A 27788-nucleotide genomic window follows, 5' to 3' on the forward strand; every position below is an offset into this window, starting at 1 on the left:
TCTAATAGAGTTGACGAAAAAAACAATAAAAAATTAACAATTATAGATTTGTAGGACTTAATTTCTAGCATAACAAATATTACATTTCCAAAATTAAAAGGATAGGGACCAAATTGAAAAATAGGTTCCAATTAGAGGACCAAAAATGTGATTTGACCTTGAGATCAAAGGCATGGGATATGCCGTTCCCATATTATATTTGAAATGGATTTGGATGAAATATCTTTTTTGGTTGTGGAAAAAAAAAAATTCAATTAATCAAACTGACACTTATATTTAAATATTTTGTGAAATCTGTTAGAGATTTCAAAATAATAATAATTATTATCTAGAAAGTTTGTTTACTGCAAATGCGATATCTGGCCTGGTACAATGCATGGCATACATTAAACTTCCGATTACACTAGCATACTCAAGCTGTGCAACAGACCTACCAGAATCATTAAGCAAAGTTTCACTATGGTCATAAGGGGTATTTACAAACCTTCTTTATTGTCCGTTGATGCTTCATATGTCTTGAATTGTGCCTTGTCATTGCACACATGTATAGTAGCTCCTGGATCGAGCCACCAATCGGAGGATTTTATTGCCGCTGCCATATTCAGTTCGGTAATCATGCCAATATGCATCATTGATACCATTGCAATAATGTTATCAATTCCAGAGTTTTCCACCATATTTGCGCTATTGGTCTTATTGGCATATTCCTCACTTGCTTTTCTGTGTCTACAATCACGAATGTAATGGCCTTTCTTTCCACAATGGTAGCATACACCATTTGCATTCTTTTGATTGTTGTTGGAATTGGTCTTCTTAAACTTCCCTTTGTCAATTTTGACTTTGAAGTTCTTTTTATATTTGTTTCCTTCGACAATGTGAACTTTAGAGAAATCTTGATTTGCAAAATTCTTATCACGATTTCGAGTATATTAATAATAATAATAATTATTATTATTGAAATCTCTAACAAAATCAAGTTTAACATCACCTGGAAGGACTTGTCATTTTCTTTTAATATTTCTATGGGATTTTTATTTGTTATTTTTTTATGGCATCACCTTTTCTTTTATTATATGAAAAAAGAGAACAATACCCTAAAAAATATTTAATAACTCAAGATTCTCTGGATGTCAAAGGCATGAGGCAGCATGTTTTAAAACCATTGGAGACAGGTGTTTTAGTCCCTTTCATAGCAGGTTAAAAGCTCTAATAAGCAAAAGTGCTTTCTAGAAAAGCAATTTTCAAGTGGCCGCAAGAATGGCCTGTTAGGGGGACTGGGGGAGTGCTTATGTAGAAAGAACTACTATGATCATATGCACTTTCCCTTCCTACAAAAGCGCTTTTCTGAAATCTGTTTTATTAGAAGCACGTCGAATCAGTAATGTAAGGTGTAAACTGCAAATGAATCTGTAACAATGGCAAATGCAAGATACAATAGAACAACTTGTATATTTTATATTGAAGCAAATAGCAAATCCATTAGCTGGTTCCTGACCTACGACGATTCGAAGAGCAATACAGCTTGCAGTAAAAAACCATCAACATATAAATCGAATCTGTGACTTAGCACACAAGTAATTAAGCTTATCATTGTATAAAGCAATGTAAACAACAACAATCTATACAGGAACCATTATTTAGATAGCTAGGAATCTACACCAACTGTTGTTGCAACTATATACACACACACACACTACTGGTGATCTGCAGTAGAAACATTGACCTCGTCCAAAAACATATTTGGAGTAGAGGTACCATTTCTATTGCAGTTCACCGCTAGTACACACGCACACACACACACGCACACACACGCGCACACACACACACACGCACACACACACATATATATATATATATATATATATATATATATATATATATATATATATATATATATATATCTACTGAGGATCACCGGTAGCCAGTAGGTTTTCCATATCCCGGTTGTTATAGTACAGGTAGCTTCTTTTTCCAGAGGATGTAGTTGTACCCAGTGCAGTAAAACCGACATAGTCCTTGTCTGATTTTGCCAAGCATATTTTTGCTATATAGTCAAAGAGTTTGTGTTTCTTAACAAAGGGTTGAGCTGCATAGTCTGCAACTGGCATCCACTGGAAAAAATTCCCAGAATAACACATTATAATAGTTTTGAATCATGTTAATGATACCTTGTAACACTTGGAAGACATGGTCACATCCTCTACCACCAAATAGTATAAACAAGATTAATGATTATACTCTATAGGGGATTTTGAGTCCCGGGAAATTACCTGGGCTGCCACAATCTCCAAGTTCTGCTCTTGGATGTCCAAGGATTTTGGGGTCAACATGCAAACAATGAACAAATCTGACTTTCGAAAGAATGACTTGTGGCTTTGCCTGTAGAGAGATGGAGAGAATATAAAGAGGGGCTTCTGTAGAATTATATACAACACTTCTTTAATCCGAAGGCAAGCTTCTTACCTAAATGCTAAAACCTCCACGAACTCTGTATCAATTCCTGTCTCTTCTTTAACCTCTCTAACAGAAGCTTCACAGATATCCTCACCCTGTCGATGGATAAAAATTTTAATCCATGATGATAACGTATTTGAAAATTATTATGAATTTGCTATAGTTGTGCTGGTGTTTTTACTCACTTCATTGACAACCCCAGTTGGCATCTTCCACACACCTGTATTGCCGAAGCTGCCACTTAACTCCTGAACCACAAGCACCTACCCGAGCGAACAATTTTATTAGGCAAAGAGAATGCGGCAATGCAAACATAATGTCGTAGGAACAGACTTCAACATAAGAAACTTACAGAACTACTTAAAATGATGTCAAGGTGAACTATAAGTGCTTTATCAGAAACATGACAGCCAATCCTATTTTCTGATTTAGAACTGTTAAATTGTCTATGCAAATACGAACGCAATATGCATCTAGCATGTATATTAAAAGCTATGAATATCATTACTCTATCTCTCTGGTTATCTAATCTAAAAGCTAATAACCACCACAGTAAGTACATAAAAGGACCATTTCATGGCTTGAAAATCTCTTTTAAATGGCAGGTTTCAGAGCGAATCACGTCGAATCCAGAACGAAATCGCGCTAAAGCTAGGGCGTCACCCGTAAGTGGCGCGCTGTGTGGCCTGAGCACAGTGATAAGTGAGCAAGGGTCGCTGTATCTCCATCGGCACCCGGATGCAGTGTTAAATGAGCAAGGGGGCTATAGAAACTTATTTTCGAACGACTCCACTCAAAGTTGTTTGGGAGCATATGCTCCTATCAACTTTACACGGGACACACAAAAGAAGTATGTTGATGCACAAAATCAGCGAAGACTTTGGTACAACAGAAAGTGTCAGGTTTTGTGACCTTCGCTTGGTTGCTTCGGTCACTAGTGAGGATAAGTACGTAAATGAATAGAGACAGAGAAGCAAACACAGGATGTACGTGGTTCACCCAGATTGGCTACGTCCACGGAGTAGAGGAGTTCTTATTAGTAGTGAAGGGCTTACACAAGTACAAAGGATCAAGCTCTCAATTTAGTGAGTTCTTGTGAATGATTTAACACAAAATGGCATTAGGCAATATTGTGGGGGAATGACCCCTATTTATAGAAAAACTTGTAACTTTGTCACATTGACATGTGTCATGTTATGATTGGTTCTTGATGTTGACACGTGCTGCGCTCTGATTGGCTTCTAATCTTGACACGTGTCGAGTAGTGATTGGCCTCCTGGTCGGAGGGGAACTCTTCTGGGTCCTTGACAGTATAGCGTTGGCCGGTGCTCGGTAGTTTCGGGATTGGTCAAGTATGGTACAAACAGTGCTCCCCTAAGTTCCCGAGTGAGGGAAACTCCTCGGTTGGGGACTTGCAAGATCCAATCCCTTGAGTAATCACGAAACTTCTAAGTACCGAAGTGTGGTCTGATCTTCATCTGCCCTTCTCTGGAAGTACCTTTCCTCCATCCGGGAATGGTGTACTTAGCTGATGTTGACGCACAAGGTAATGTATCAATTTCACTTGAAGCTTAGTTGTAGTTTCGGGCTTAGTCAAGTGTGATACAAACCCTATAGTAGGAGTCCCCCAAGTCGCCGAGCTAGGAGATCTGCCGAAAGAGGTGACAGACAAGGTAAGCAGTCAAACTTCCAAGTAAGCAACCCAGGATCAGAGGTTTGACGTCGGCTTCCGGTTGATTGTTCTCATTCTCCTTGTCTCTCATTCAACTGCCAGGATAAGGAGAAGCAAATGGATAAGAGATGATATGAGATACTTTTGCTTTTGAAGAAGTAACTTTCCACAGGCTTATTCTTGAACTGTGCTGGAGGGTTTTCTGGTGCCCTTCAGAGTATAAGGCCGACTCAAAAATTTGAGGGTCAAAACAAGTCCATCAAATCTAGAGTACGTTCGACCTTGATGATATGGGATACTTTTGCTGTTGACGGAATAATGAATGTGGTATGGAAAGGTGTCGTGCTGTAGTGATCTGTTTCAGCTCACCGTTGAACCTTCTGCTTCAATCTTTTGCATGGCAGAAGTGGTGTGCAACCTTTGCACTTAAATGGTCCTTCAGAACATTCCTTCATAGTGACTCATCCACGCTTGGCAGCTTCAGTGTAAAGAGCCAATATCTGATCAACTGTCATGAGGTATTTGCCGGTGGAATTCGTGACCTTGACAGCAGTTGAGGATGAGTACTCGAGAGCAATGCTAAGTAAGCAACCAGGCAAAGGCTCCAGGCAGTCAGTTCCAAATTGGAGGTTTGATTTCAGGTTCCGACTGACTGCTCTCTTTCTCCTTGTCCTGCAGGTGTGGACAAGGACAAAGACAAAGACAGGGAGAAAGCATGATATGGGATACTCTTGCTTTCGACCCTGATGATATGAGATACTCTTGTTCTTGGTGTGGCTTATTTGCTGAGGTATTATCGGGGGGAAATAAAGCTGAGTATTTCGAGAGGTTATGTTGATGGTGCCTTTTCGAATGTGAGAAAGGGTTGAGCATTTTTGCAGGTTTGCCTGTCCGTTGAGGAGGGAGGTCAATGTATATAGGGATTTCCCAATAACAAGTAGTAATGCTATTCCTTTACCCTTCTTGGTCACAGCAATGTAGTGGGAGCTGCCAGCTTCACGTGTTTTAATTTTGTCAGAGCACTTTGAAAAAGTGGTATGTGGTATCTGGAAAGCTGATATTACGTGTGGAGATTCCAGACAAGCTTTATCTAAGGAAATCTGGCTCTCGAAGTTCTGAGAGTTGTGCCTCTTCGGTTTTCGAACAAGCAATCCCGTCGAGGATCTGACTCTCGAGATTCGGAAAGCGGTGCTACTCCGGTTTTTGAGAAAGTAATTATGTTGGGAGTCTTTTCTCGAATGTGAGTAAAGGTTGGTCGTTCTTGCCAACCTGTCTTGCCACAAAACACGGAGGTCGACACACATAGGGACTTTCCAGTTGTCAAGCAGTGGTGCTGTTCCTTTATCCTTATGGGTAATAGTAGGGTAGCTGGCACTTCGAAATTCTCGTGCCTAAACTTTGTCAGAGATCTTTGACAAAGTTATATGTGGTACCCGAGGAGTTGATGGTGCATATGGAGAGCGGTGATTGATCAGTAAGATTCACGTGCTTTCTACTTCACCAGAAATCTTCTACAGATTGCCCGTAATTTCCGCAAAGCTGATTGTGTATGTGACAGGTGCTGACGAGGCTGCAAAAGCAGGTGCTTCTTCGATTTCTGAGATCGGCCCTCGTGGTCTCTGAGCAGCCCAGCTTTTGAGAAAGCAAACGCCTCTTCGATTTCTGAAGCTCCGTCGAGTGCAGATTTTTATAGAGGCTGGCATTAAGTTCCACAGCACACTTGAATCTCTACCAGTAGAAGCTCATTTCTTGCACTTCTAAGATCTTGATTTGTCTGACCTCTTCCTTCTTTAACACATTTGAAAATGTCTGGACCCTCCGACCGTCGTTTTGACTTGAACCTTGGAGAAGAGACAGCCACGCCTTCTCCAGACAACATATGGCGCCCATCCTTCATATCCCCTACTGGTCCTCTTACCGTTGGGGATTCTGTGATGAAGAATGATATGACCGCTGCAGTGGTGGCCAGGAACCTTCTCACTCCCAAAGATAACAGACTACTTTCCAAACGGTCTGATGAGTTGGCTGTTAAGGACTCTCTGGCTCTTAGTGTTCAGTGTGCAGGTTCTGTGTCTAATATGGCCCAACGCCTATTTGCTAGAACCCGCCAAGTTGAATCATTGGCTGCTGAAGTGATGAGTCTCAAACAGGAGATTAGAGGGCTCAAGCATGAGAATAAGCAGTTGCACCGGCTCGCCCATGACTATGCTACAAACATGAAGAGGAAGCTTGACCAGATGAAGGAATCTGATGGTAAGGTTTTACTTGATCATCAGCGGTTTGTGGGTTTGTTCCAAAGGCATTTATTGCCTTCGTCCTCTGGGGCTGTACCTGGTAATGAAGCTTCAAATGATGAACCTCCAATGCCTCCTCCTTCTGGGGTTTTGTCAAGTACTGAGGCTCCGGATAACCACCCTCCGGTGCTTTCTCTTTCTGGGGCTCTACCGACTGCTGAGACTTCCCCTAAGCAACCTTTGTGAAGGCTCCCTTTTGTTTGTTTATTTTGACTCATGTATATGTACATATTTGTGGCTTATCGAAAATATTAATAAATAAGCTTTGCTTCATTTCAACATATTGTGTTAAATACACCAAAGCCTTCTTCATAAAGTTCTTTGAATTTTTTGCTTTTGTTGAAACCTGTATTGTTGAAGCTTTGTGAGTGGAGCATGTAGTTTGAGGTAGTGTTCCCTTAATTTCCCGAGTGAGGAAAACTTCTCGGTTGGAGACTTGAAAAATCCAAGTCACTGAGTGGTTGTGAGACTGCCGAGTATCAAGGTGCAGTAGCATATGGTGGGAGTCCCCCAAGTCTTCAGGCGAAGAGAGTTGCCGAATGAGGTGTCTAGCTAGTAGTCAATGTCATGAGTAGGAAAACTTCACTTGTTTCTTTTCGAAGTGGTAACCCAGGGCTCTTTCTTCATATATTGTTTTTTGTTATGAAGATGTGTTAGGCCCAAAGAAGTGGAGGCCTAGGAATTTTTTTTTTTTTTTTATTTTTTTATTTTTTTATTTTTTTTTTACTCCCTCCCTTTTTCTTGTGTCATTTACATGGGTGTATTCGAATGGAGCTGAATGAGGGGTAGGGTATGACTCATTATCATGTGCCATGATTTTGTCTTCCTTTAGCTTCTCTTTTGCTTTGCTTTAGTCTTCCTTTAGCTTTTCTTCAATATAACACCATTTTCTGTGGCTCAGATCGCAAAACCATCTTCATGAAAGTTGTTCCTTAGCTCGTGAACTACAACATATCCGAATTGGAGATCCATCGGAGCAGTACAACTCCAGAAATTCAGGTATGATGAGTGATTGTTCGTCATTTGTATATCAACGCGTCAGACTTGTTGTGAGCTTCAAAAACTCCATTTTCTCTTGCTCAGATCAACATACTTTCTTCATCGAAGTTGTTCCTTAACTTGTGAACTACAACATATCCAAATTTGAGGTCCCTCGGAGCAGTATAATTCCAGAAATCCAGGTATGATGAGTGACTGGTTATTATTTTTCTGTCAACCCGTCAGATTTGTTGTGAGCTTTGAAACTCTATTTTCTATTGTTCAGATCAGCATGCTTTCTTCATTGAAGTTGTTCCTCATCGTCTCTTTCATAACATATCAAAAATTCAGAATGAACTAATGGTTAAATATTTCCAGATCTTCGAAACATCACAGCAGCTTCGAAATCTGCAAGAATCCGACTGTCATGCTTGGAGCTTCAACACTTTAATTTCCGTGGCTCAAACAGAAATGGTTCCTTCTTGAAAGTTGTTCATCTGCTCAAGAACTAGAGGGTGTCCAAAATTCAGCTCCATTGGAGAGAAGCAGCAGCTGCAAAAATTTGATAGAGAAAAGGAGGCGAAGCTTTGTTGGATTTCTAGGCTGGGGAAGATTCCAGTTTTTGTAGCAACTTCAGTACTGGTGAATTGCTTGTATTTTTGTCCATAACTAAATTTTGGACTTTGAATTATTATTTGATCTATCATAATATGTTTGGGAACATATATAAGTGAATAAATAAGAAGGAAGATTTTGGGCCCTTGTGGGTGTAAAACAAAAAATGTTTAGGTTGTGTGAACAAAATTTGTTTATTTGGAGCAAGGTTTTGTGTTGGAGCTTTGTAGGTGAAGCTTTGGTGTTGAAGCTTTCTAGGTGAAGCTTTGATGGTGAAGCTTTGTAGATGAAGCTTTGTAGATGAAGCTTTCTAGGTGAAGCTTTTTTAGGTGAAGCTTTGTAGGTGAAGCTTTTTTAAGTGAAGCTTTGGGCCCTTGTGAAGCTTTGGAGGTGAAGCTTTTCGAGTGAAGCTGTTTTGGGTGAAGCTTTGTGGGTGAAGCTTTTGAGGTGAAGCTTTGTGGGTGAGGCTTTGGAGGTGAAGCTTTTCGGGTGAAGCTTTTTTGGGTGAAGCTTTGTGGGTGAAGCTTTTTAGGTGAAGCTTTGTGGGTGAAGCTTTGGAGGTGAAGCTTTTTTAAGTGAAGCTTTGGGCCCTTGTGAAGCTTTGGAGGTGAAGCTTTTCGGGTGAAGCGTTTTTGGGTGAAGCTTTGTGGGTGAAGCTTTTGAGGTGAAGCTTTGTGGGTGAAGCTTTGGAGGTGAAGCTTTTTTGGGTGAAGCTTTGTGGGTGAAGCTTTTGAGGTGAAGCTTTGTGGGTGAAGCTTTGGAGGTGAAGCTTTTCGGGTGAAGCTTTTTTGGATGAAGCTGTTTTTTTTTTTTTTTTTTTTTTTTTTTTTTTTTTTTTTTGGCGCTTGACACGGTCTTCATTTGCTTGTTTTGTAGTGACTGTGGAAGACGGATTGCTTTCTGATTGAGAAGGGTTCCGGCATCGCTTTGCACCATCTTCATGTGGGTAATATAGGAACTTCCTTATGTTTTGATCATGCATGTAGTGATAGAATTTGTTTCTTCTTATTGTAGATGTCAGAGCCTGGAAGTTCTAGTGATGAGGGCTCTTCTAGCTTTAGCTCTAAGTCTGAGTCTGCAATGTCGGAGTCTTCAGGGTCTTTGTTAGAGTCCGGTACTAGAGAAACATTGGATGATCTTCCCAACCATCAAACTTTAGCTATTGCTAGTTCTTCCTCCATGGCGTTGGGTGAGGGGGTTGTTTTTGATGCCATACCCATAGTTCGCTCTGAGTTCACAGCAGACCATCTAAAGAATAACTTGTTAGATAATGAGAAGCAGGTTGAGGCGCTAAGGCAGTCATGTAATATCCCTCGTAGTGTAGGGATACGTTTGGTACATGATGAAGAATGGCCTTCTGAGCCTCCCCAGGGTCATGTTATGTTCTACACCCAGATATTACTGACTTTAGGGGTGAGACTACCTTTACATCCGTGGTTGCAAAAGATGTTATCTTTGATCGGATATGCACCTGGGCAACTCAATCCTGGTTTCTGGGATACTTTGATTGGATTTTATATCATTTGGATGGAGTGTGGGTTGTGTGAGCCTTCCTTCCATCAGTGGCGTTACTGTTACAAGATGCGCCCAGCAAAATCATGCACTGGTTATGCCGAGTGTGCATGTCGAAGTGAGAGAGAGCGTATTGTGTATGGTAAGAAAAAGGCATACTACACATGGAAAAACCGTTGGTGCTTTCTGTATAATGATTGGGAGTATGATAAGGGTGTCACGCCTGAGCGACGTGTGCTTACTCACTTCCAGACTGTAGGTTGTAACGTATCAACCGTTCGTACTATTTGCTATTTGTTGTGGTCTTTTCTTGCTTCTAACACTTTGCTTCATGTAGTGACGCGGGGCACCATCCAACTGTTTGGGCAGGAGCTATCTGACATAGAGAAGGTGTTGAGGGTGCCCAAAGAGGATAGACACTTAAGCAAGCTACGACCCTTATTTCGTCGGTACGGTTTTCAACCCTTAGTTTCCGAGAGCCAGGGACGATCGAGTAAGTTGTATCCTTCATGTAAACTTAGCTCAATTCCTTACTTTATTTGGAAAGTTGTATTTCTTATTTTGATTTTCCTTATGCAGTGGAGAAGGTAAGCAAGAAAACAGGGACTAGCACCCATAAAAGGAAAGCACCAGTGTTAGTTCCTTCGGAAGACATCCTACCGCATAAGAAAATTCATAAGTTCCGAGGGGAACCATCCGTTAGACCTAAGTCCCAAGATGGGGTCCTTAAGGGGCCTGCCTTTAGGAAGACTGGAGTCGAGACTGTTGATAATGCTACTGCCGTAGTTGCAGGAGAAGGGAGCCGACTGTTGCCTCATCCTCTTACTATGGAGCACACTGTCCAGGAAAGTGATCCTGGTTCCCGCCATGAGGGGAAAGGCAAGGAAAGAGCTGGCAGTGTCCCGTGGAAGGACTTGAGGGTTGCCACGCGGCCAAAGGATTTTGGGGATATCAACAATTGCTTGGCAGGGCGTCGATTCGCCTTCGATGAGCTCGGAGAGCCCTTAGCTAAGGATGAATCGGATTGCGACCGGATGTTGAAGCTGTCTTCATATGTGAGTGTTACTTTGTCATTTCCTTACTTTTTCCTCTTTATTATCATTATTTAGGTAGTGATGATCGTCTTGCCATGCAGGTCATGGCCGAGTATCACGACAGACTGCAAGAGGTTGAGCGGTACAAGGCAAAACTGAAGGAGAATAAGCAGCTTGTGGACGAGGCCCGAAGGAATAAGGGACTTTTGACTCAGGCTCTCCAACTGAAGGATGAAACCATGGAGAGCTTGAAAAGGCGAAATGGTGAGAACCTAAGGCTTAAGAAATTGTTTGAGGCAACTAAAAAACAGTTGGAGGTGGCTACCTTGGAAGTATCCAAGGTTAGGGGAGAATTGGATGGTGCCTTAGTTGAGATTTCTGAACTGGAGAAGAGCATTCCAACTGAAAGGGAGGCTGCTGTGCAAGAATACTTAAGTTCTTCGACCTTTCATCTTGCTATTAAACCCTACTGTGCTCAAGAAGCTCGCTTTGAAAAAAGGAAATGGATGGCCGTCCTTGATCGTTATGATGATGGGAGCATTCTTCGAAAATACCACGAAGATATAGATGAGCATCATCGAAAGGGCGAGACATTTGTCCTTGCTGTTGATCCTAGCAGCGAAGATGAGTCTGATAATGAAGGTAGTGCTGATGCACAGACTCAGCATGGTGAAGAGGATCTTGGGGATGCAGAGGATGATGGTAGGACGCGGAATGATACTGCCAGGGGTTCGGCTTCAGATGAGAATGAATAGCAGTGTCTTTACTATCTGCATGTATTCTGGATGTAGTAGTCTGATGTGTGTATAACATGTGCCCATGTTATAAGCTTGAGAGTTTTGGATTTTAGGTGTTTATGAGTGTTTGCACTATTATTAATGCATGTTTGGCTATGTATGAATAGATCTATTGTTTGGATATAAGCCATTGTTTGGTTGTTCCTTTCTTTGTATAGTCTTGTCGACACATACTTAGATTTTGTTTCGTGTTGGATATATCTGCTTTGAGGTTTCAACACTTGAGTGTTCCCTTGCTAGGAATGTAAAAGAGTGAGGGCTGAGTTGGCTAAATTACCTCTTTATTGAATTCATTGCCAAATGGCCTTCATTACATAGGATGCCGAACGGCTATAGCTCAACACTTGTACATCGTGAGTCTATTTGTAGTAGTACTTCAAGTGATCAGCGTTCCATGGATGGCCAAGGGTCTTGCCATCGGAGCTTCTAAGTGTGTAAGAGCCAGGGCGACTGATGCCAATGACTTCATACGGTCCATCCCAGTTTGGACTAAGTGTGCCTTCACTCGGGACTCTGTCGCAGAGTAATCTTTTCTTTAAGACCCAGTCTCCTATTTTGAAAGAACGAAGCTTGACCCTAGAGTCATAATAGTTGGAGATGCGCTGCTTGTAGGCGACATTCCTCAAGTGAGCTTGGTTTCTGTGTTCCTCGACTAAATCCAAGTTGAGGGTGAGTTGTTTGTCATTTTCACTTTGAATGTAGTTCTGGACTCGGAATGTTGCTTGCTCGAGCTCAACAGGGACAACCGCCTCTGTGCCAAAGGCAAGTGAGAATGGAGTTTCTCCTGTTGAAGTCCGATATGAAGTGCGATATGACCAAAGAACTTGGGGTACAAATTCTGGCCAACAGCCTTTAGCTTTGTCCAAGCTGGTTTTCAAAGTGCGCTTGATTATTTTGTTGATGGCTTCAACTTGTCCATTAGACTGGGGATGAGCTGGAGAGGCAAAGCATAAGTTGATGTTGAACTTAGAGCAGAACAACCTGAACTTCTTGTTGTCAAACTGTCGCCCATTGTCAGTGACTATCGCATTGGGAATGCCGAATCTACAAAGGATGTTCTTCCACACAAAGTCTTCTATCTTTGCCTCAGTAATAGTTGCCAAGGGTTCTACTTCGGCCCACTTTGTGAAGTAGTCCACTGCAACGACTGCGTAACAGACTTTGCCCTTCCCTGCCGACATTGGGCCGATCAAATCAAGTCCCCACTGGGCGAAGGGCCAAGGGCTGATCATAGGAGTAAGAGGCTCTGGAGGGGAATGAGGAATAGTTGCATATCGTTGACATTTGTCACATGAGCGGGATACTTTGATGGCATCCTGGTGGAGTGTTGGCCAGTAATATCCTTGGCGAAAAGTCTTGTGTGCTAGGGACCGAGATTCAGCATGATCTCCACAGACTCCCTCATGTATTTCCCGAAGGACGATTTCCGCCTCGGCAGGCGTAAGACACCTTAAGTATGGCAGGCTAAAACCTCGCTTATAGAGTTGATCATTGATGATCAGGTAGCGGGTAGACTTGTATCGAATTTGCTTAGCCTGGACTTTATCATTTGGGAGGGTGCCATGAGCAAGGAAATTATAGATCGGGGTGATCCAACTATCCCCCTGTTGTAAGTTGCATACTTCTGCGGCCATGGTGCTTGGTGTTGCCAACAGTTCGACATGAATTTTTCTTCCAATCTTGTCTTCCACAGCTGAGGCGAGGCGAGCCAGGGCGTCTGCATGACTGTTTGCCGCTCGAGGAACTTGGGTGATCTGGTAGTGGAAGTGCTTGAGCAAAAGTTGTGTTTGCGCAAGATATGCTGCCATGGAGCTGTCCTTAGCATCAAAGTTGTTGGTAACCTGGTTGACCACTAATTGGGAGTCACTGAAAATATCAATTTGTTTAACCCCGAGGTGTTTGGCCAAACGTAATCCTGCCAGAAGGGCTTCATACTCGGCCTCATTGTTTGATGCCTTGAATTTGAAACGAAGAGCATACTCCATTGCTACCTTGTCGGGCGTAGTCAAGACTAGTCCCGCTCCACAGCCCTGTTGGTTGGATGAGCCATCAACATACAGACTCCAAGCTGAGGTCGTTGATTCTACCTTCTGAGCTTCCGGGGGTAATGAAGCCACTGCTTCAGGTGTAGAAGCAATGTCAACCGGATATGTGAAGTCGGCAATGAAATCTGCTACTGCTTGACCTTTTTCGGCTGGTTTTGGTTGGTAGGAGATGTCAAACTCACCCAATGCTATCGCCCATTTGATCATTCGCCCAGACGTGTCAGGACTCTGGAGTATCTGTCGAAGAGGGTGATTGGTAAGCACGATGATGACGTGTGCTTGGAAATAAGGGCGAAGTTTCCGAGCAGACATGACCAATGCTAGAGCTAATTTCTCAATGTTGGAGTATCGTGTCTCCGCATCTTGTAGGGCTTTGCTAGCGTAGTAGACAGGTCGCTCAATATTCCCATCCTTTCGAATGAGAACGGAACTTACGGCTGAAGCTGATACCGATAGGTAGATAATGAGAATGTCTCCTACCTCGGGCTTGGAGAGTAGAGGGGCTTTACTCATGTACTCCTTGAGGTTTTTGAATGCCTCGGCACATTCATCAGTCCATGTAATGTACTTCCTACTTCCCTTAAGTGCTTTAAAAAAGGGAGCACATTTGTCTGTGGCCTTAGAAATGAACCTGGTTAAGGCTGCCACCTTGCCAGTAAGGCTCTGGATGTCCTTTGAAGTTACCGGTTCCTTCATGTCGAGGATTGCTTTGATCTTCTCGGGATTAGCTTCAATGCCTCGTTGGCTAATCATGAAACCTAAGAATTTGCCAGAGCCTACGCCGAAGGCACATTTGTTGGGGTTTAACCTCATTCGATACCTCTTCAAAATAGTGAAAGTTTCAGATAGGTTGGTGATGTGTTGGTCAGCATGTTTGCTCTTGACTAACATATCATCAACGTAAACTTCCATGCTCTTCCCAATCTGCTCGGCGAACATTGAGTTGACTAGTCTCTGATAAGTCGCTCCTGCATTCTTTAGGCCGAAAGGCATGACTTTATAGCAGTATAGTCCTCTGTCGGTAGTGAAGGCTGTGTGTTCTTGATCCGAAGGGTTCATGAGGATTTGGTTGTATCCTGAGTAAGCATCCATGAAGCTTAGGAGTTCACACCCGGCCGTAGAGTCTATAAGTCTGTCAATAAGAGGAAGAGGGAAGCTATCTTTCGGACACCCTTTGTTTAGGTCGGTGTAGTCAACACACATTCTCCACAAGACCTTTTGAAGCAAAAGACTTTCTTTGGTCGGATTTTTCTTAACAAGGACCACATTTGCTACCCATGTCGGGTAATTGACTTCGCGGACAAAGCCTATGCCTTTGAGTTTTTCAACTTCTGCTTTCATTGCCTCGTATCGTTCATCGTCATAAGATCTTCGCTTCTGTCTCACCGGCTTGATCTTGGGGTCAATACTCAAACGATGACAGATGACATCGGGAGAGATGCCTGGCATGTCCTCGTATGACCAGGCGAAGACTTCAGTGTTCTCTTTCAAAAAAGATATCAATGCTAACCGAAGGGGTGGTGACAATGTGGTGCCAATCTTCACCATGCGATCTGGATAATCTCTTGAGATAGGTACCTTCTCCAACTCTTCAGCAGGTTGGGCTTGCTGGGTGAAAGAGTCATCTCGAGGATCATCGGGTTGATTGTTGCTATCAGGAAGATCCAAGTTCACTTCATCTAGGCTGGTCTTTGTGACTTGGTCATGTACAGACAGGGTTTCCTTGGGTCCGGGCAAGTGTTGTTGCTTAACTGAAGTGTTGTAACATGATCGTGCACTAAGCTGATCTCCTCTGATGTAGCCGTTGCCATGGGGGGTTGGAAATTTCATCAACAGCATATGCGTGGATACCATAGCCTTGAGATCATTGATGCCTGTGCGCCCAAAGATGACATTGTATGCCGTTGGGCAGTCAACCACTAGGAAGTTAGTGGTAATGGTAGCCGTGTAAGGGCATGTACCAATAGTAAAGGGTAAATGTATGCTCCCTAAGGGTTGCACGATATCACCGGAGAAGCTTATCAGAGGAGAAATCGAGCGATCGAGCAAGTGTTCAGCTACACTGAGCGCCCTGAAAGCTTCGGCAAACATGATATTGACCGAAGCCCCTGTGTCTACGAGGATTCGTCGAACATCAAAGTTGGCTATGTGAGCCTCCACGATCAATGGGTCGTTATGAGGGTAGATGATGCCTCTTTCTTCCTCAGGGTAGAAACATATCGGATCCCAGTTAGGTTTTTGATACTTCCCTCCCCTGATGTCTTCCACGTGAAACACTTGGTGACCAGGCCTCAGACTTCGTTCACTGTTTTTCATGGCCCTATTGGAAGATTCAGATATGGGTGTGCCGCCGCTTATGGAATATATGACATTCACCTGGCGTTGGTTACGGTTATCCCTTTGAGGGTGAAGAAGGAATTGATCAATTTTTCCTTCTCGTGCCAAAGCTTCAATACGATCACGGAGGATGATACATTTCTCGCTATCATGGCCGTTATGCTCATGGTAGCAACAAAACGTGCCCGCGTTATTCGGGGGCGTGTAATCTGGGTGCCTCGGCTTTGGTTTTGGTATCAGGTGAGCTATGCTGGGGTAAATGGCCGCGCATGTGGCATTCAAGGGCGTGTATGTCTCATACCTTGGGGTAGGGGGTATCTTGACGCGGGTTTGACCCACTGCATTGACTGCCTGGGGGCGAGCGTTATTGTGGCGATACCCTTGGTTATCGGGATAGTGTCCCTTACTCTTTTTACTGAAAGGAGAGTGGTGAGGATGGAAATCCTTCCTCTTGCCTTGAAATTGATATGTCTGTTGATTCGGTGAAGCATTATGCAAGGCATGGGGATGTGCCACTGCTGTTTGGGAAGTCGAGGTCTTCTCATTTAGGTGAGTCTGGCTTCCACCTCCCACTTGTTGATAAAGGATGGTTGTAGGGGGTTTCCCCTGATATGTCTTTGCCTCGGCGGAGGCATGGTTATAAGCCTGCGCCATCACCTCAGAGTAAGTCTTCCAAGTATTGGCATTGATCATGTATTTAAAGAAACAATCACGTAGGCCTGCCGTGAAGGCTTTGAGGGCAGTCTTGTCATCTGCCTCGGCACACCGGGAGTATTCATGGCTGAAGCGGCCAGCATACATACGTAATGACTCGTCTGGCTTCTGGCGGATAGTGTACAAGTCATCTGCAGAGTGCAAGCGATCGGTTTGGAAAATGTGTTGGGAAACAAATAGTTTCCTCAATTCCTCAAATGAGTCTACCGTCTCAGGTGTAAGACGACAATACCAATTTAGAGCTCCACCAGAGAGGGTGGAGGGGAAGAGAAGACATCGCTCTTCGTCGGTGTGCATCCGGTATGCCATGGTGGACTCAAAGAGGTTAAGGTGCTCAATCGGGTCCTCTTTTCCAGTATAAAGTTGCAAGCCAAGCTTTTGCTTTGTCTTTGCTTGAAGGGGGGTGTTGAGGATCCTCCTTGTAAGAGGGCCAGGCCTGGGTTGGTTCCAGTCAGGTATTTCAGCCTGACGTTCAGCCTTCAACTTGTTTACTTCCTCAAGAAGTTGTAGGACAAGGGGGTCCTGAGCGGAGTTATGTGTCACTGGAGCTTTCTTTCGTAAATCTCCATCTCCTCTTGGAATTAGGAAGGTTTGATCAAGGGCATGTGATTTTTCCCTGGACTCGCTGTACTGGCTTCCAGGGTATGTCTGTCGGAACACCTCTGAGTCCCCTGTACCCTCATGTCTCTCTGGGACTTGTTGCCCCTTCCCCAAATTGGTGGCCGGCTTGGGCCGTGGCAGGGGACCGAGTCTCTCAGAAATCCTTGGGTCATTAATCTTTGAGCTTATATGGATGGAATTCTCTCGACGTTGCTTCAGGAAATCCCGACAATCGCGAAAGACGGCTTTCGATCCTTCTGCCCCTTCAGTAAAGAGGTGTCTCCCTCCACTTCTCATGGTTCGGGTCGAAGCAACTGGGTTAAGAGAAGCCTCATGTTGATTATCAAGTCGAGGGGTAATCTGTTCCCTATCAGGGATATCTATGTCGAATGCATGTGACCCTCCATGTTGGAGGGCACCCAGTTGATGGTTGACCTCCACGGGGGCAACAAGCTCGCGTGTCTGAGCTTGCCTAGCTTCGTGGAGTGTCTCGAAGAGCTTCTCATATTGCTCCTGGAGGACCTCATTTCTTATTGCTATCTTGTTGTTCTGAGCTTCCAACTCATCGACTTTAGCTTGAAGAAGAACTCGTTTTCCTTCCTTCTTTCGTTGTTTCGCACTATGTGCAAGGGGGGTGTCATTCTGTGTGCTGTGGCTTCCTTCGCTTCCCATGTTGGAGAGGGATGCCTGGTCAAAAGAAAGTGTACGAATGATAGAAACCAGCTTGACACAGCTGAAGAGAGTAGGAATAAGTGTCGCTTCCCACAGACGGCGCCAAATGTTGATGCACAAAATAAGCGAAGACTTTGGTACAACAGAAAGTGTCAGGTTTTGTGACCTTCGCTTGGTTGCTTCGGTCACTAGTGAGGATAAGTACGTAAATGAATAGAGACAGAGAAGCAAACACAGGATGTACGTGGTTCACCCAGATTGGCTACGTCCACGGAGTAGAGGAGTTCTTATTAGTAGTGAAGGGCTTACACAAGTACAAAGGATCAAGCTCTCAATTTAGTGAGTTCTTGTGAATGATTTAACACAAAATGGCATTAGGCAATATTGTGGGGGAATGACCCCTATTTATAGAAAAACTTGTAGCTTTGTCACATTGACATGTGTCATGTTATGATTGGTTCTTGATGTTGACACGTGCTGCGCTCTGATTGGCTTCTAATCTTGACACGTGTCGAGTAGTGATTGGCCTCCTGGTCGGAGGGGAACTCTTCTGGGTCCTTGACAGTATAGCGTTGGCCGGTGCTCGGTAGTTTCGGGATTGGTCAAGTATGGTACAAACAAAGTACTTTGATCCTATTAGACGGGGAAGGTGAAGAAACTAGGACAGAAGGGTAGAGTTCAAGAGAGCAAAATGCGTTTAGGAATGTGAAATATAGGAACCTTGACGGGAAAATCTATGGAAGTAGTAGAAGTTATGGTGAGGAGAAGGATAAATATTATGTGCCTACAAGAAACTAAGTGGGTTGGTAGTAAGGCAAAGGATCTAGAAAACTCAGGGTTTAAACTATGGTATTCGGGCACAAATAGAACGAGAAACGGTGTTGGCATTATCGTGGACAAGACCTTGACACAAGATGTTGTAGATGTCAAGAGGGTAGGAGATAGAATCATGGCAATCAAGATTGTAATAGGACAAGAACTTATCAATGTGATTAGTGCGTACGCACCTCAAGTAGGGTTGGATACGAGTTTGAAGGAGAAATTTTGGGAAGACCTTGGAGACTTGGTGCAAGGAATTGCTCAGACGGAGAAGTTATTTATATGAGGAGATTTAAATGGACACGTGGGCAGGGAGACAGGCAACTATGGAGGTTTTCATGGTGGCCATGGTTTTGGGGAGAAAAACGAGGATGGGGAAGCTATCTTGGATTTTGCAATGGCATATGATCTCTTCTTAGCCAACACCTTCTTTAAGAAGAGAGAAGAACATGTGATCACCTACAAGAGTGGGTCGTCAAAAACACAAATAGATTTTCTTCTAATGAGGAAAGGGGATCGTATAACTTGTAAGGATTGCAAAGTTATACCAGGAGAGAGCGTGGCTAATCAACATCGCTTGTTGGTGATGGATGTACATATCAAAAGAGTGAGAAAAAAGAACAAGACTTGGAAGTGCCCAAGGACTAGATGGTGGAATCTAAAAGAAGAAAAACAAGCCATTTTCAAAGAGAAAGTAATCACCCAGTGTGTGTGGGATAGAGAGGGGGAAGCTAACCAAATGTGGGATTCCATGGCTAGTTGTATCCAAAAAGTAGCAAAAGAGGTATTAGGAGAGTCCAAGGGCTTTGCCCCACACCAAAAGGAATCTTGGTGGTGGAATGAGGAGGTACAAGCAAAGGTGAAGGCTAAGAAGGAATGTTGTAAAGCCTTATACAAGGATATGACCGATGAAAATGGTGAAAGGTATAGAAAAGCGAAGCAAGAGGCGAAGAAAGCTGTGAGAGAAGCTAAGTTAGCGGCTTATGACGATATGTATAAGCGACTAGATACCAAAGAAGGAGAGTTGGATATCTATAAACTAGCTAGAGCAAGGGACAAGAAGACAAGGGACCTAAACCAAGTGAGGTGCATCAAGGATGAGGATGAAAAGGTTCTTGCTACAGAGAACGCGGTTAAAGACATATGGAAAGGTTATTTTCATAATCTTTTCAATGAAGGACATGAAATGAGTGCTTCTTTAGGGGAGTTGAGTAACTCAGAAGAGTGTAGAAACTACTCTTTTTATCGTAGAATCCGGAAGGAAGAAGTGGGTGTAGCTTTGAAGAAGATGAAGCATAGAAAAGCAGTAGGCCCAGACGATATACCAATCGAAGTGTGGAAAGTTTTGGGAGAGACAGGTATAACATGGCTCACTAACCTTTTCAATAGGATTTTGAAAACGAAGAAGATGCCGAATGAGTGGCGAAAGAGCACTTTGGTGCCTATCTACAAGAATAAGGGCGATGTACAAAATTGCATGAACTATAGGGGTATTAAGCTAATGAGTCATACAATGAAGCTCTGGGAGAGAGTCATTGAGCATAGATTGAGGCAAGAGACACGGGTTTCGGACAACCAATTCGGGTTCATGCCAGGGCGCTCAACCATGGAGGCAATCTATCTCTTACGAAGATTGATGGAAAGATATAGAGATGGGAAAAAGGATTTACACATGGTCTTTATAGATTTGGAAAAAGCGTATGATAGGGTCCCAAGAGACATTCTTTGGAGGATTTTAGAGAAGAAATGAATACGAGTAGCATATATCCAAGCTATACAGGATATGTATGAAGGAGCAAAGACTGCCGTAAGAACTCATGAAGGACAAACCGAAAGCTTTCCCATAACTGTAGGATTACATCAAGGCTCATCCTTAAGTCCTTACCTTTTTGCGTTGGTAATGGATGAGTTAACAAGACATATTCAAGGTGATATTCCTTGGTGTATGCTTTTCACAGACGATATAGTGTTGATAGATGAAACTCAGGAAGGGGTAAATGCAAAGCTTAACCTTTGGAGAGAAGTGTTGGAATCTAAAGGTCTTTGCCTAAGCCGATCAAAGACAGAATATATGGAGTGCAAGTTCAGTGCAAATGGAGGCCAAAACGAGTTAGGGGTGAGGATCGGAGATCAAGAAATACCAAAGAGCGACCGTTTTCGTTACCTAGGATCTATCTTGCAAAAGAACGGAGAATTAGATGGAGATCTCAACCACAGAATACAAGCTGGATGGATGAAGTGGAAGAGTGCATCCGGCGTGTTGTGTGACCGCCGTATGCCACTGAAGCTCAAGGGAAAATTTTATAGGACTGCAATAAGGCCGGCGATGCTGTATGACACAGAATGTTGGGCGGTGAAGCATCAACACGTACACAAAATGGGTGTAGCGGAGATGAGGATGCTTCGTTGGATGTGTGGGCACACGAGAAAGGATAAGATTAGGAATGAGGATATCCGGGGTAAAGTAGGAGTAGCCGAAATTGAAGGAAAGATGAGAGAAAATCGGTTATGGTGGTTTGGACATGTGCAAAGAAGGCCTACTGACGCTCCGATTAGAAGATGCGACTATGGGACAGAGGTTCAGGGCCGAAGGGGCAGAGGAAGACCTAGGAAAACTTTGGAAGAGACCCTAAGAAAAGACTTAGAGTACTTGGATCTAACGGAGGACATGACACAGGACAGAACACAATGGCGTTCTAAGATTCATATAGCCGATCCCACTCAGTGACTTGGATTTTCCAAGTCTCCAACCGAGAAGTTTTCCTCACTCGGGAAATTAAGGGAACACTACCTCAACCTATATGCTCTATTCATAAAGCTTCAACATACAAGCTTCAACAAAAGAAAATTCAAAGAACTTAGCGAAGAAGACTTTGGTGTATTTAACACAATACGTTGAAATGAAGGAAAGCTTATTTATTGATATCCATGATAAGTTACAAATATGTACATATACTGGAGTCAAATTAAACAAACAAGAGGGAGCCTTCACAAAGGTTGCTTAAGAGAAGTCTCAGCAGTCGGTAGAGCCCCAGAAAGAGAAGGCACCGGAGGGGGATCATTCGGAGCCTCAGTACTGGACAAAACCCTAGAAGGAGGAGGCATCAGAGGTTGATCATTTGGAGCTTCATTACGCGGTACAGCCCCAGAAGATGAAGGCAATAAATGCCTTTGGAACAAACCCACAAATCTCTGATGATCAAGTAAAACCTGACCATCAGATTCCTTCATCTGGTCAAGCTTCCTCTTCATGTTTGTAGCATAGTCATGTGCGAGCCGGTGCAACTGTTTATTCTCATGCTTGAGCCCTCTAATCTCCTGTTTGAGACTCATCACTTCAGCCGCCAATGATTCAACTTGGCGGGTTCGAGCAAATAGGCGTTGGGCCATATTAGACACAGAACCTGCACATTGAACACTGAGAGCCAGAGAATCCTTAACAGCCAACTCATCAGACCGTTTGGAAAGTAGTCTGTTATCTTTGGGAGTGAGAAGGTTCCTGGCCACTACCGCAGCGGTCATATCATTCTTCATCACGGAATCCCCAACGGTAAGAGGACCAGTAGGGGAGACGAAGGATGGGCGCCATATGTTGTCTGGAGAAGGCGGGGCTGCCTCTTCAACAAGGTTCAAGTCAAAACGACGGTCGGAGGGGCCAGACATTTTCAAAGGTGTTGAAGAGAGAAGAGGTCGGACAAATCAAGATCTTAGAAGTGCAAGAATGGAGCTTCTACTGGTGGATATTCAAGTGTGCTTTGGAACTTAATGTCAGCCCCTATAAAAATCTGCACTCGACGAAGCTTCAGAAATCGAAGAGGCGCCTGCTTAGAAATCGAAGAGGCGTTTGCTTTCTCAAAAGCTGGGCTGCTCAGAGACCACGAGGGTCGATCTCAGAAATCGAAGAAGCGTTTGCTTTCTCAAAAGCTGGGCTGCTCAAAGACCACGAAGGCCGATCTCAGAAATCGAAGAGGCTTGCTTTCTCAAAAGCTGGGCTGCTCAGAGACCACGAGGGCCGATCTCAGAAATCGAAGAGGCACCTACTTTCCCAGCCTTGTCAGCACCTGTCACACGCACACTCAGCTTTGCGGAAATTATGGGCATTCTGTCGAAGATTTCTGACGAAGTAGAAAGCACATGAATCGCACTGTTCAATCACCCACTTCCCACACGCAACAGTAGCTCATGGGTACCACAGATAACTTTGCCAAAGTTCTCTGACAAAGTTGAGACACGTGAAGCTTGCAGCTCCCACTACATCGCTCTAACCAAGAAGGGTAAAAGAATTGCAAAGAAACAACACTAACAAAGTTTAAACACATAAATTTTGAAGGTCTAGCTACCATATTATTACCCACAAGGGTAAAGGAACAGTACCACTGCTGGATAATTGGAAAGTCCCGGTGTGTCAACCTCTGTGCTTCGTGGCAAGGTAGACTAGCAAACATGCCCAACCTGTACTCACATTCGAGAAAACACTCCCAACAAGATTGCTTGCTCCAAAATCGAAGAGGCACCGCCCTCCGAATCTCGAGAGCCAGACTCCCAACATGATTACTTTCTAAAAAATCGAAGAGAGGGTAAAGGAACAATACCACTGTTGGATAATTGGAAAGTCCCTGTGTGTCAACCTCTGTGCTTCGTGGCAAGGTAGACTAGCAAACATGCCCAACCTTTACTCACATTCGAGAAAACACTCCCAACAAGATTGCTTGCTCCAAAATCGAAGAGGCACCGCCCTCCGAATCTCGAGAGCCAGACTCCCAACATGATTACTTTCTCAAAAATCGAAGAGAAGGTAAAGGAACAGTACCACTGCTGGATAATTGGAAAGTCCCTGTGTGTCAACCTCTGCTTCGTGGCAAGGTAAACTAGCAAACACGCCCAACCTTTACTCACATTCGAGAAAACACCCCCAACAAGATTGCTTGCTCCAAAATCGAAGAGGCACCGCCCTCCGAATCTCGAGAGCCAGACTCCCAACATGATTACTTTCTAAAAAATCGAAGAGACACCGCTCTCCGAATCTCGAGAGCCAGACCCCCAGCAGGATTGCTTTCTTAAAAATCGAAGAGGCATCGTTCTCCGAATCTCGAGAGCCAGATCCCCGACAGGATTGCTTGTTCGAAAATCGAAGAGGCACCACTTTCCCAACTTCAAGAGCTGGATCTCCTTGGATAAAGCTTGTCTGTAATCTTCACACGCAACATCAGCTTTCCAGATACCACAGACCACTTTTTCAAAGTGCTCTGACAGAGTTAAAACATGTGAAGCTAGCAGCTCCCACTACCGTGCTATAACCAAGCAGGGTATAGGAATAACATTATTACTTGATGTTAGGGAGACTCCTATATATGTCGACCTCCATCCCTAACGGACAGGCAGACCTGCAAAAATGCTCAACCCTTTCTCTTATCTGAGAGGGCACTCCCAACGAAGCCTTTCGAAATATTCAGCTTTCTTTCCCCCCGATAATACCTCTGTAAACAAGCTATACTAGAGCAAGAATATCTCATATCATCAGGGTTAAAAGCAAGAGTATCCCATATCATGCTTTTTCCCTGTCTTTTCCTTTGGCCTTGTTCTTACCTGCAAGACAAGGAGAAAGAGAGCAATCAGTCAGCACTTAGAATCAAGCTTCCAGCCAGGAACTGACTGCCTGGAACCCCTTACCTGATTACTTACCTGGCATTGCTCTCGAGTACTCATCTTCAACATCTTATGCTTCCAAGGAAGATACCGCATCTGCCTGAGGAACAAATAGGGCAAGTGAGAAGGATACAAGGAAGCATGTGGAGACAAGCGTAACAGCACACGTGCCGATACATCCACTACTCTGTCAAAAGCAAAAGTATCCCATATCAGCAGGGTCGAACGTACTCTAGATTTGATGGACTTGTTTTGACGCTCAAATTCTTCAGTCGGCCTTATACTCTGGAGGAAACCAGAAAACCCTCCAGCCCAGTTCAAGAATAAGCCTGTGGAAAGTTACTTCTTCAAAAGCAAAAGTATCCCATATCATCTCTCCTCATTTTTCTTCTCTTTATCCTTCATGCTGCCTGCAAAATAGGGAGAATGTGAACAATCAGCCGGAGCTCTGATTGCTTACCTTGTCTGTCACCTCTTTCAGCAGATCCCCTAGCTCGGCGACTTGGGGGACTCCTACTACATGGTTTGTATCGCGCTTGACCAAGCATGAAACTACAAGTATGCTTCAAGTGAAATTGATACATTACCTTGTGCATCTCCACCAGTTACAGATACCACCCCTGGATGGAGGAAGAGTACTTCCAGAGAAGATGCCACATCTACCTATGAGACAGATAAGGCAAGTCAAGACGATACCACACTCCGGTACTTACAAGTTTCGTGGCTACGAGATCATTCTCCCACAATATTTCCTAATGTCATTTGTACTAAATCATTCACTTGTACTCACTAAAGGAGAGCTTGAACCTATGTACTTGTGTAAACCCTTCACAATTAATGAGAACTCCTCTATTCCGTGGACGTAGCCAATCTGGGTGAACCACGTACATCTTGTGTTTGCTTTTGTGTAAACCCTTCACAATTAATGAGAACTCCTCTATTCCGTGGACGTAGCCAATCTGGGTGAACCACGTACATCTTGTGTTTGCTTTCCTATCTCTATCCATTTATATACTTATCCACACTAATGACCGGAGCAATCTAGCGAAGATCACAAAAAGTGACCGTTTTCGCTACCTAGGATCTATCTTGCAAGAGAACGGAGAATTAGATGGAGATCTCAACCATAGAATACAAGCTGGATGGATGAAGTGTAAGAGTGCATCCGGCGTGTTGTGTGACCGTCGTAGGCCACTGAAGCTCAAGGGAAAATTTTATAGGACGGCAATAAGGCCAGCGATGTTGTATGGCACAGAATGTTGGACAGTGAAGCATCAACGTACACAACATGGGTGTAGCGGAGATGAGGATGCTTCGTAGGATGTATGGGCACACGAGAAAGGATAAGATTGGGAATGAGGTTATCCGAGGTAAAGTAGGAGTAGCCAAAATTGAAGGAAATATGAGAGAAAATCGGTTCCGGTGGTTTGGACATGTGCAAAGAAGGCCTACTGACGCTCCGGTTCGAAAATGTGACTACGGGACAGAGGTTCAGGGCCGAAGGGGTAGAGGAAGACCTAGGAAAACTTTGGAAGAGACCCTAAGAAAAGACTTGAGTACTTGGATCTAACGGAGGACATGACACAAAACCGAGCGCAATGGCGTTCTAGGATTCATATAGCCGACCCCACTTAGTGGGAAAAGGCTTTGTTGTTGTTGTTGTTGTTGTATATATGTTCAGAACAAAAGGGAGCCTAGATTCATGTGCAGAAGGTATACCTCTCTGTTACTGTTCATGACAAAAGCGCCAATACCCACTCTGTGCGAAGCATTTGCAGGGAGTCTATCATCAGTTTCGAGAATCCAACGTACAAGCATAAAGTAATCTGATTCAGCATGGTGGTACCTAAATCCTTCCTGCACAAGTAACAAAAGAAGCCCGAGTGTTGTCGGACATCAGAGAACAAAACAGCTATACTTAAGCATGCAGCCAGCCCGCCCGAGTGTTGGTGCCGGATTGTGCGATTATAAAAACAATTAGACTACTAGACAAGTTACATTCCTAACAGCTTCAAATAAATAATCAAGAATATCCTTGAGGTAATTCAGAAGAGCTAGGCCAGTAGAATCTCTTGTACCTTAACTGCGGCATCAACAAGATTTGACCGTTCGATAGGCAATTTGATCCAAACGCCCTTCTTCCCCTACAAAAAACAAAGTAAACAACCTTCACATCGTCAGCATCAAGTGACACACAAGACATTTAACGAGATTGAAGAAGGGCAGGGCCTTATTTATGTTTTCATAAAAGTATAAATTTATAAAATTTAGTTAATAACAAGGAAATTTAACTAAAACTGGTGTTTGTTTGAAATTAATGAGGAGTTTTTGGGTTCAAAACAGCATGTTTACTTATTAAATTTTCAATTTTTACAAATTTCTTTTCATAAGAGTATAAATTTATAAAATTTGGCTAAATGATCAAGAAGTTTAATTAGAAGCAATGTTTTTTGTTGTTTAAAATTAACAAAATGTCCTGAGTTCAAAATGCTGTGTGCATGTTTATTCTTTTCAATTTTCACAAATTATATTTGGTTGTTAATTTCTTTTTAAATACTAGCTAGTAGCTATGTGGATAGCGGTTTTTAAACATTCATTCCAATTTAAGTCTAACATTCAACAAAGAGTAATGTGGAGACTAAATTTGTAAATCATATGACATGTCATCAAAAGGTTTAAAAGTTCAAATAAAAGAAGGACAAAACTCATCATCTATCTACTTGTAAGCCCCGAGTTTTTTTGGTTTCCTTCTCTCGATATAAAATAAATTAGTTTTTCCGTGTTTCTAAATTATTTTGAATTTGAAGTGTTTTTTTAAGTATAATTTTATCGAAATCTTATGTATGAAAACAAATAATTTTCTTATATAAAGTTAGGCCACATTTTTTTACATCGTCGCCCGGGCTTGAAAAATCTTAGGACCAGCCTGAAGAAAAGGAAAGCTGTTGCAGTCATATTTAGAATAGGAATGTGATTGTATAAATCCTAGAGAATCTGGGAATGTATCTTATATTCTTATTAGGAATAGATTACCTATTAAATGTTGTAATCCTAAAGGGAAATGTTTTTATCTATCCTACTACTATAAATAAAGGCACAATAGGGTGAATCAAACACACCTCACAATTAAATCAATCTCTCTTCTCTCTAACCATAGCCGGCCCCCTCTCTCTCTCTAAACCCTAGATCATTCAATCAAATAGGCCTACAACACGTTATCAGCACACTCTTGTCAGAAGCTGAGGAATTGACGCATCGTAGGAGGAGGCTATCGTCCACCAAATTCAAAGGTTTATTTGTTTTCTGCTAATCAGGTACGCTTAAAATAAAAGAAGATATTTGAAACGTCCACGAAGCATAAAAACATTCCCCATGATGCATGAACCCCTTTATGTTTATATTTTCCTTACGATATATATATATATATATATATATATATATATTGTATATGTTCATATATTTGTCAATATATATATATATATATATATATATTTGTTTCATGCATCGCACAATTAAATTGTTATGTGAAATATATGAGTCAAATTATATAAAATAAATTAGAAGCAAATTTGGGTTTCCTAAACCCTAAGGGAAATTGG

The 27788-nt window shown here is 43.0% G+C and overlaps 3 protein-coding genes and 1 long non-coding RNA gene across 4 annotated transcripts in view; 3 read left to right on the forward strand and 1 right to left on the reverse strand.

The window, feature by feature from the left end:
- Positions 1-1871: 1871 nt before the first annotated feature.
- The window catches only part of LOC126634340 (nudix hydrolase 2-like), a 34159-nt gene continuing 8242 nt past the window's right edge, over positions 1872-27788 (reverse strand). The window contains exons 3-8 of the mRNA XM_050304857.1: positions 26268-26333; positions 25909-26046; positions 2640-2717; positions 2464-2549; positions 2271-2379; positions 1872-2111 (exon numbers count right to left, since the gene is read on the reverse strand). Of these exons, the coding sequence (XP_050160814.1) occupies positions 1902-2111; positions 2271-2379; positions 2464-2549; positions 2640-2717; positions 25909-26046; positions 26268-26333 (687 nt within the window). The 3' untranslated portion in view covers positions 1872-1901. The remainder of the gene's footprint in view (positions 2112-2270; positions 2380-2463; positions 2550-2639; positions 2718-25908; positions 26047-26267; positions 26334-27788) is intronic.
- On the forward strand, positions 8821-10281 carry LOC126634348 (uncharacterized). The gene is made up of 3 exons (XR_007627299.1): positions 8821-8955; positions 9863-10018; positions 10105-10281. It is a non-coding gene; the product is annotated as an uncharacterized LOC126634348 (long non-coding RNA).
- LOC126634342 (uncharacterized) lies at positions 10305-11574 on the forward strand. The gene is made up of 2 exons (XM_050304859.1): positions 10305-10580; positions 10661-11574. Exons 1-2 carry the CDS (start codon positions 10353-10355, stop codon positions 11312-11314), a joined length of 882 nt encoding a protein of 293 aa, XP_050160816.1. The 5' UTR covers positions 10305-10352; the 3' UTR covers positions 11315-11574.
- On the forward strand, positions 19079-25863 carry LOC126634343 (uncharacterized). Its single transcript, XM_050304860.1, has 2 exons — positions 19079-21121; positions 25679-25863. The coding sequence occupies exons 1-2, from the start codon at positions 20327-20329 to the stop codon at positions 25757-25759; spliced, it is 876 nt and encodes a 291-aa protein (XP_050160817.1). The 5' UTR covers positions 19079-20326; the 3' UTR covers positions 25760-25863.

Source organism: Malus sylvestris, chromosome 9 (genome assembly GCF_916048215.2).
Source record: "Malus sylvestris chromosome 9, drMalSylv7.2, whole genome shotgun sequence".
Lineage (NCBI taxonomy): Eukaryota > Viridiplantae > Streptophyta > Magnoliopsida > Rosales > Rosaceae > Malus > Malus sylvestris.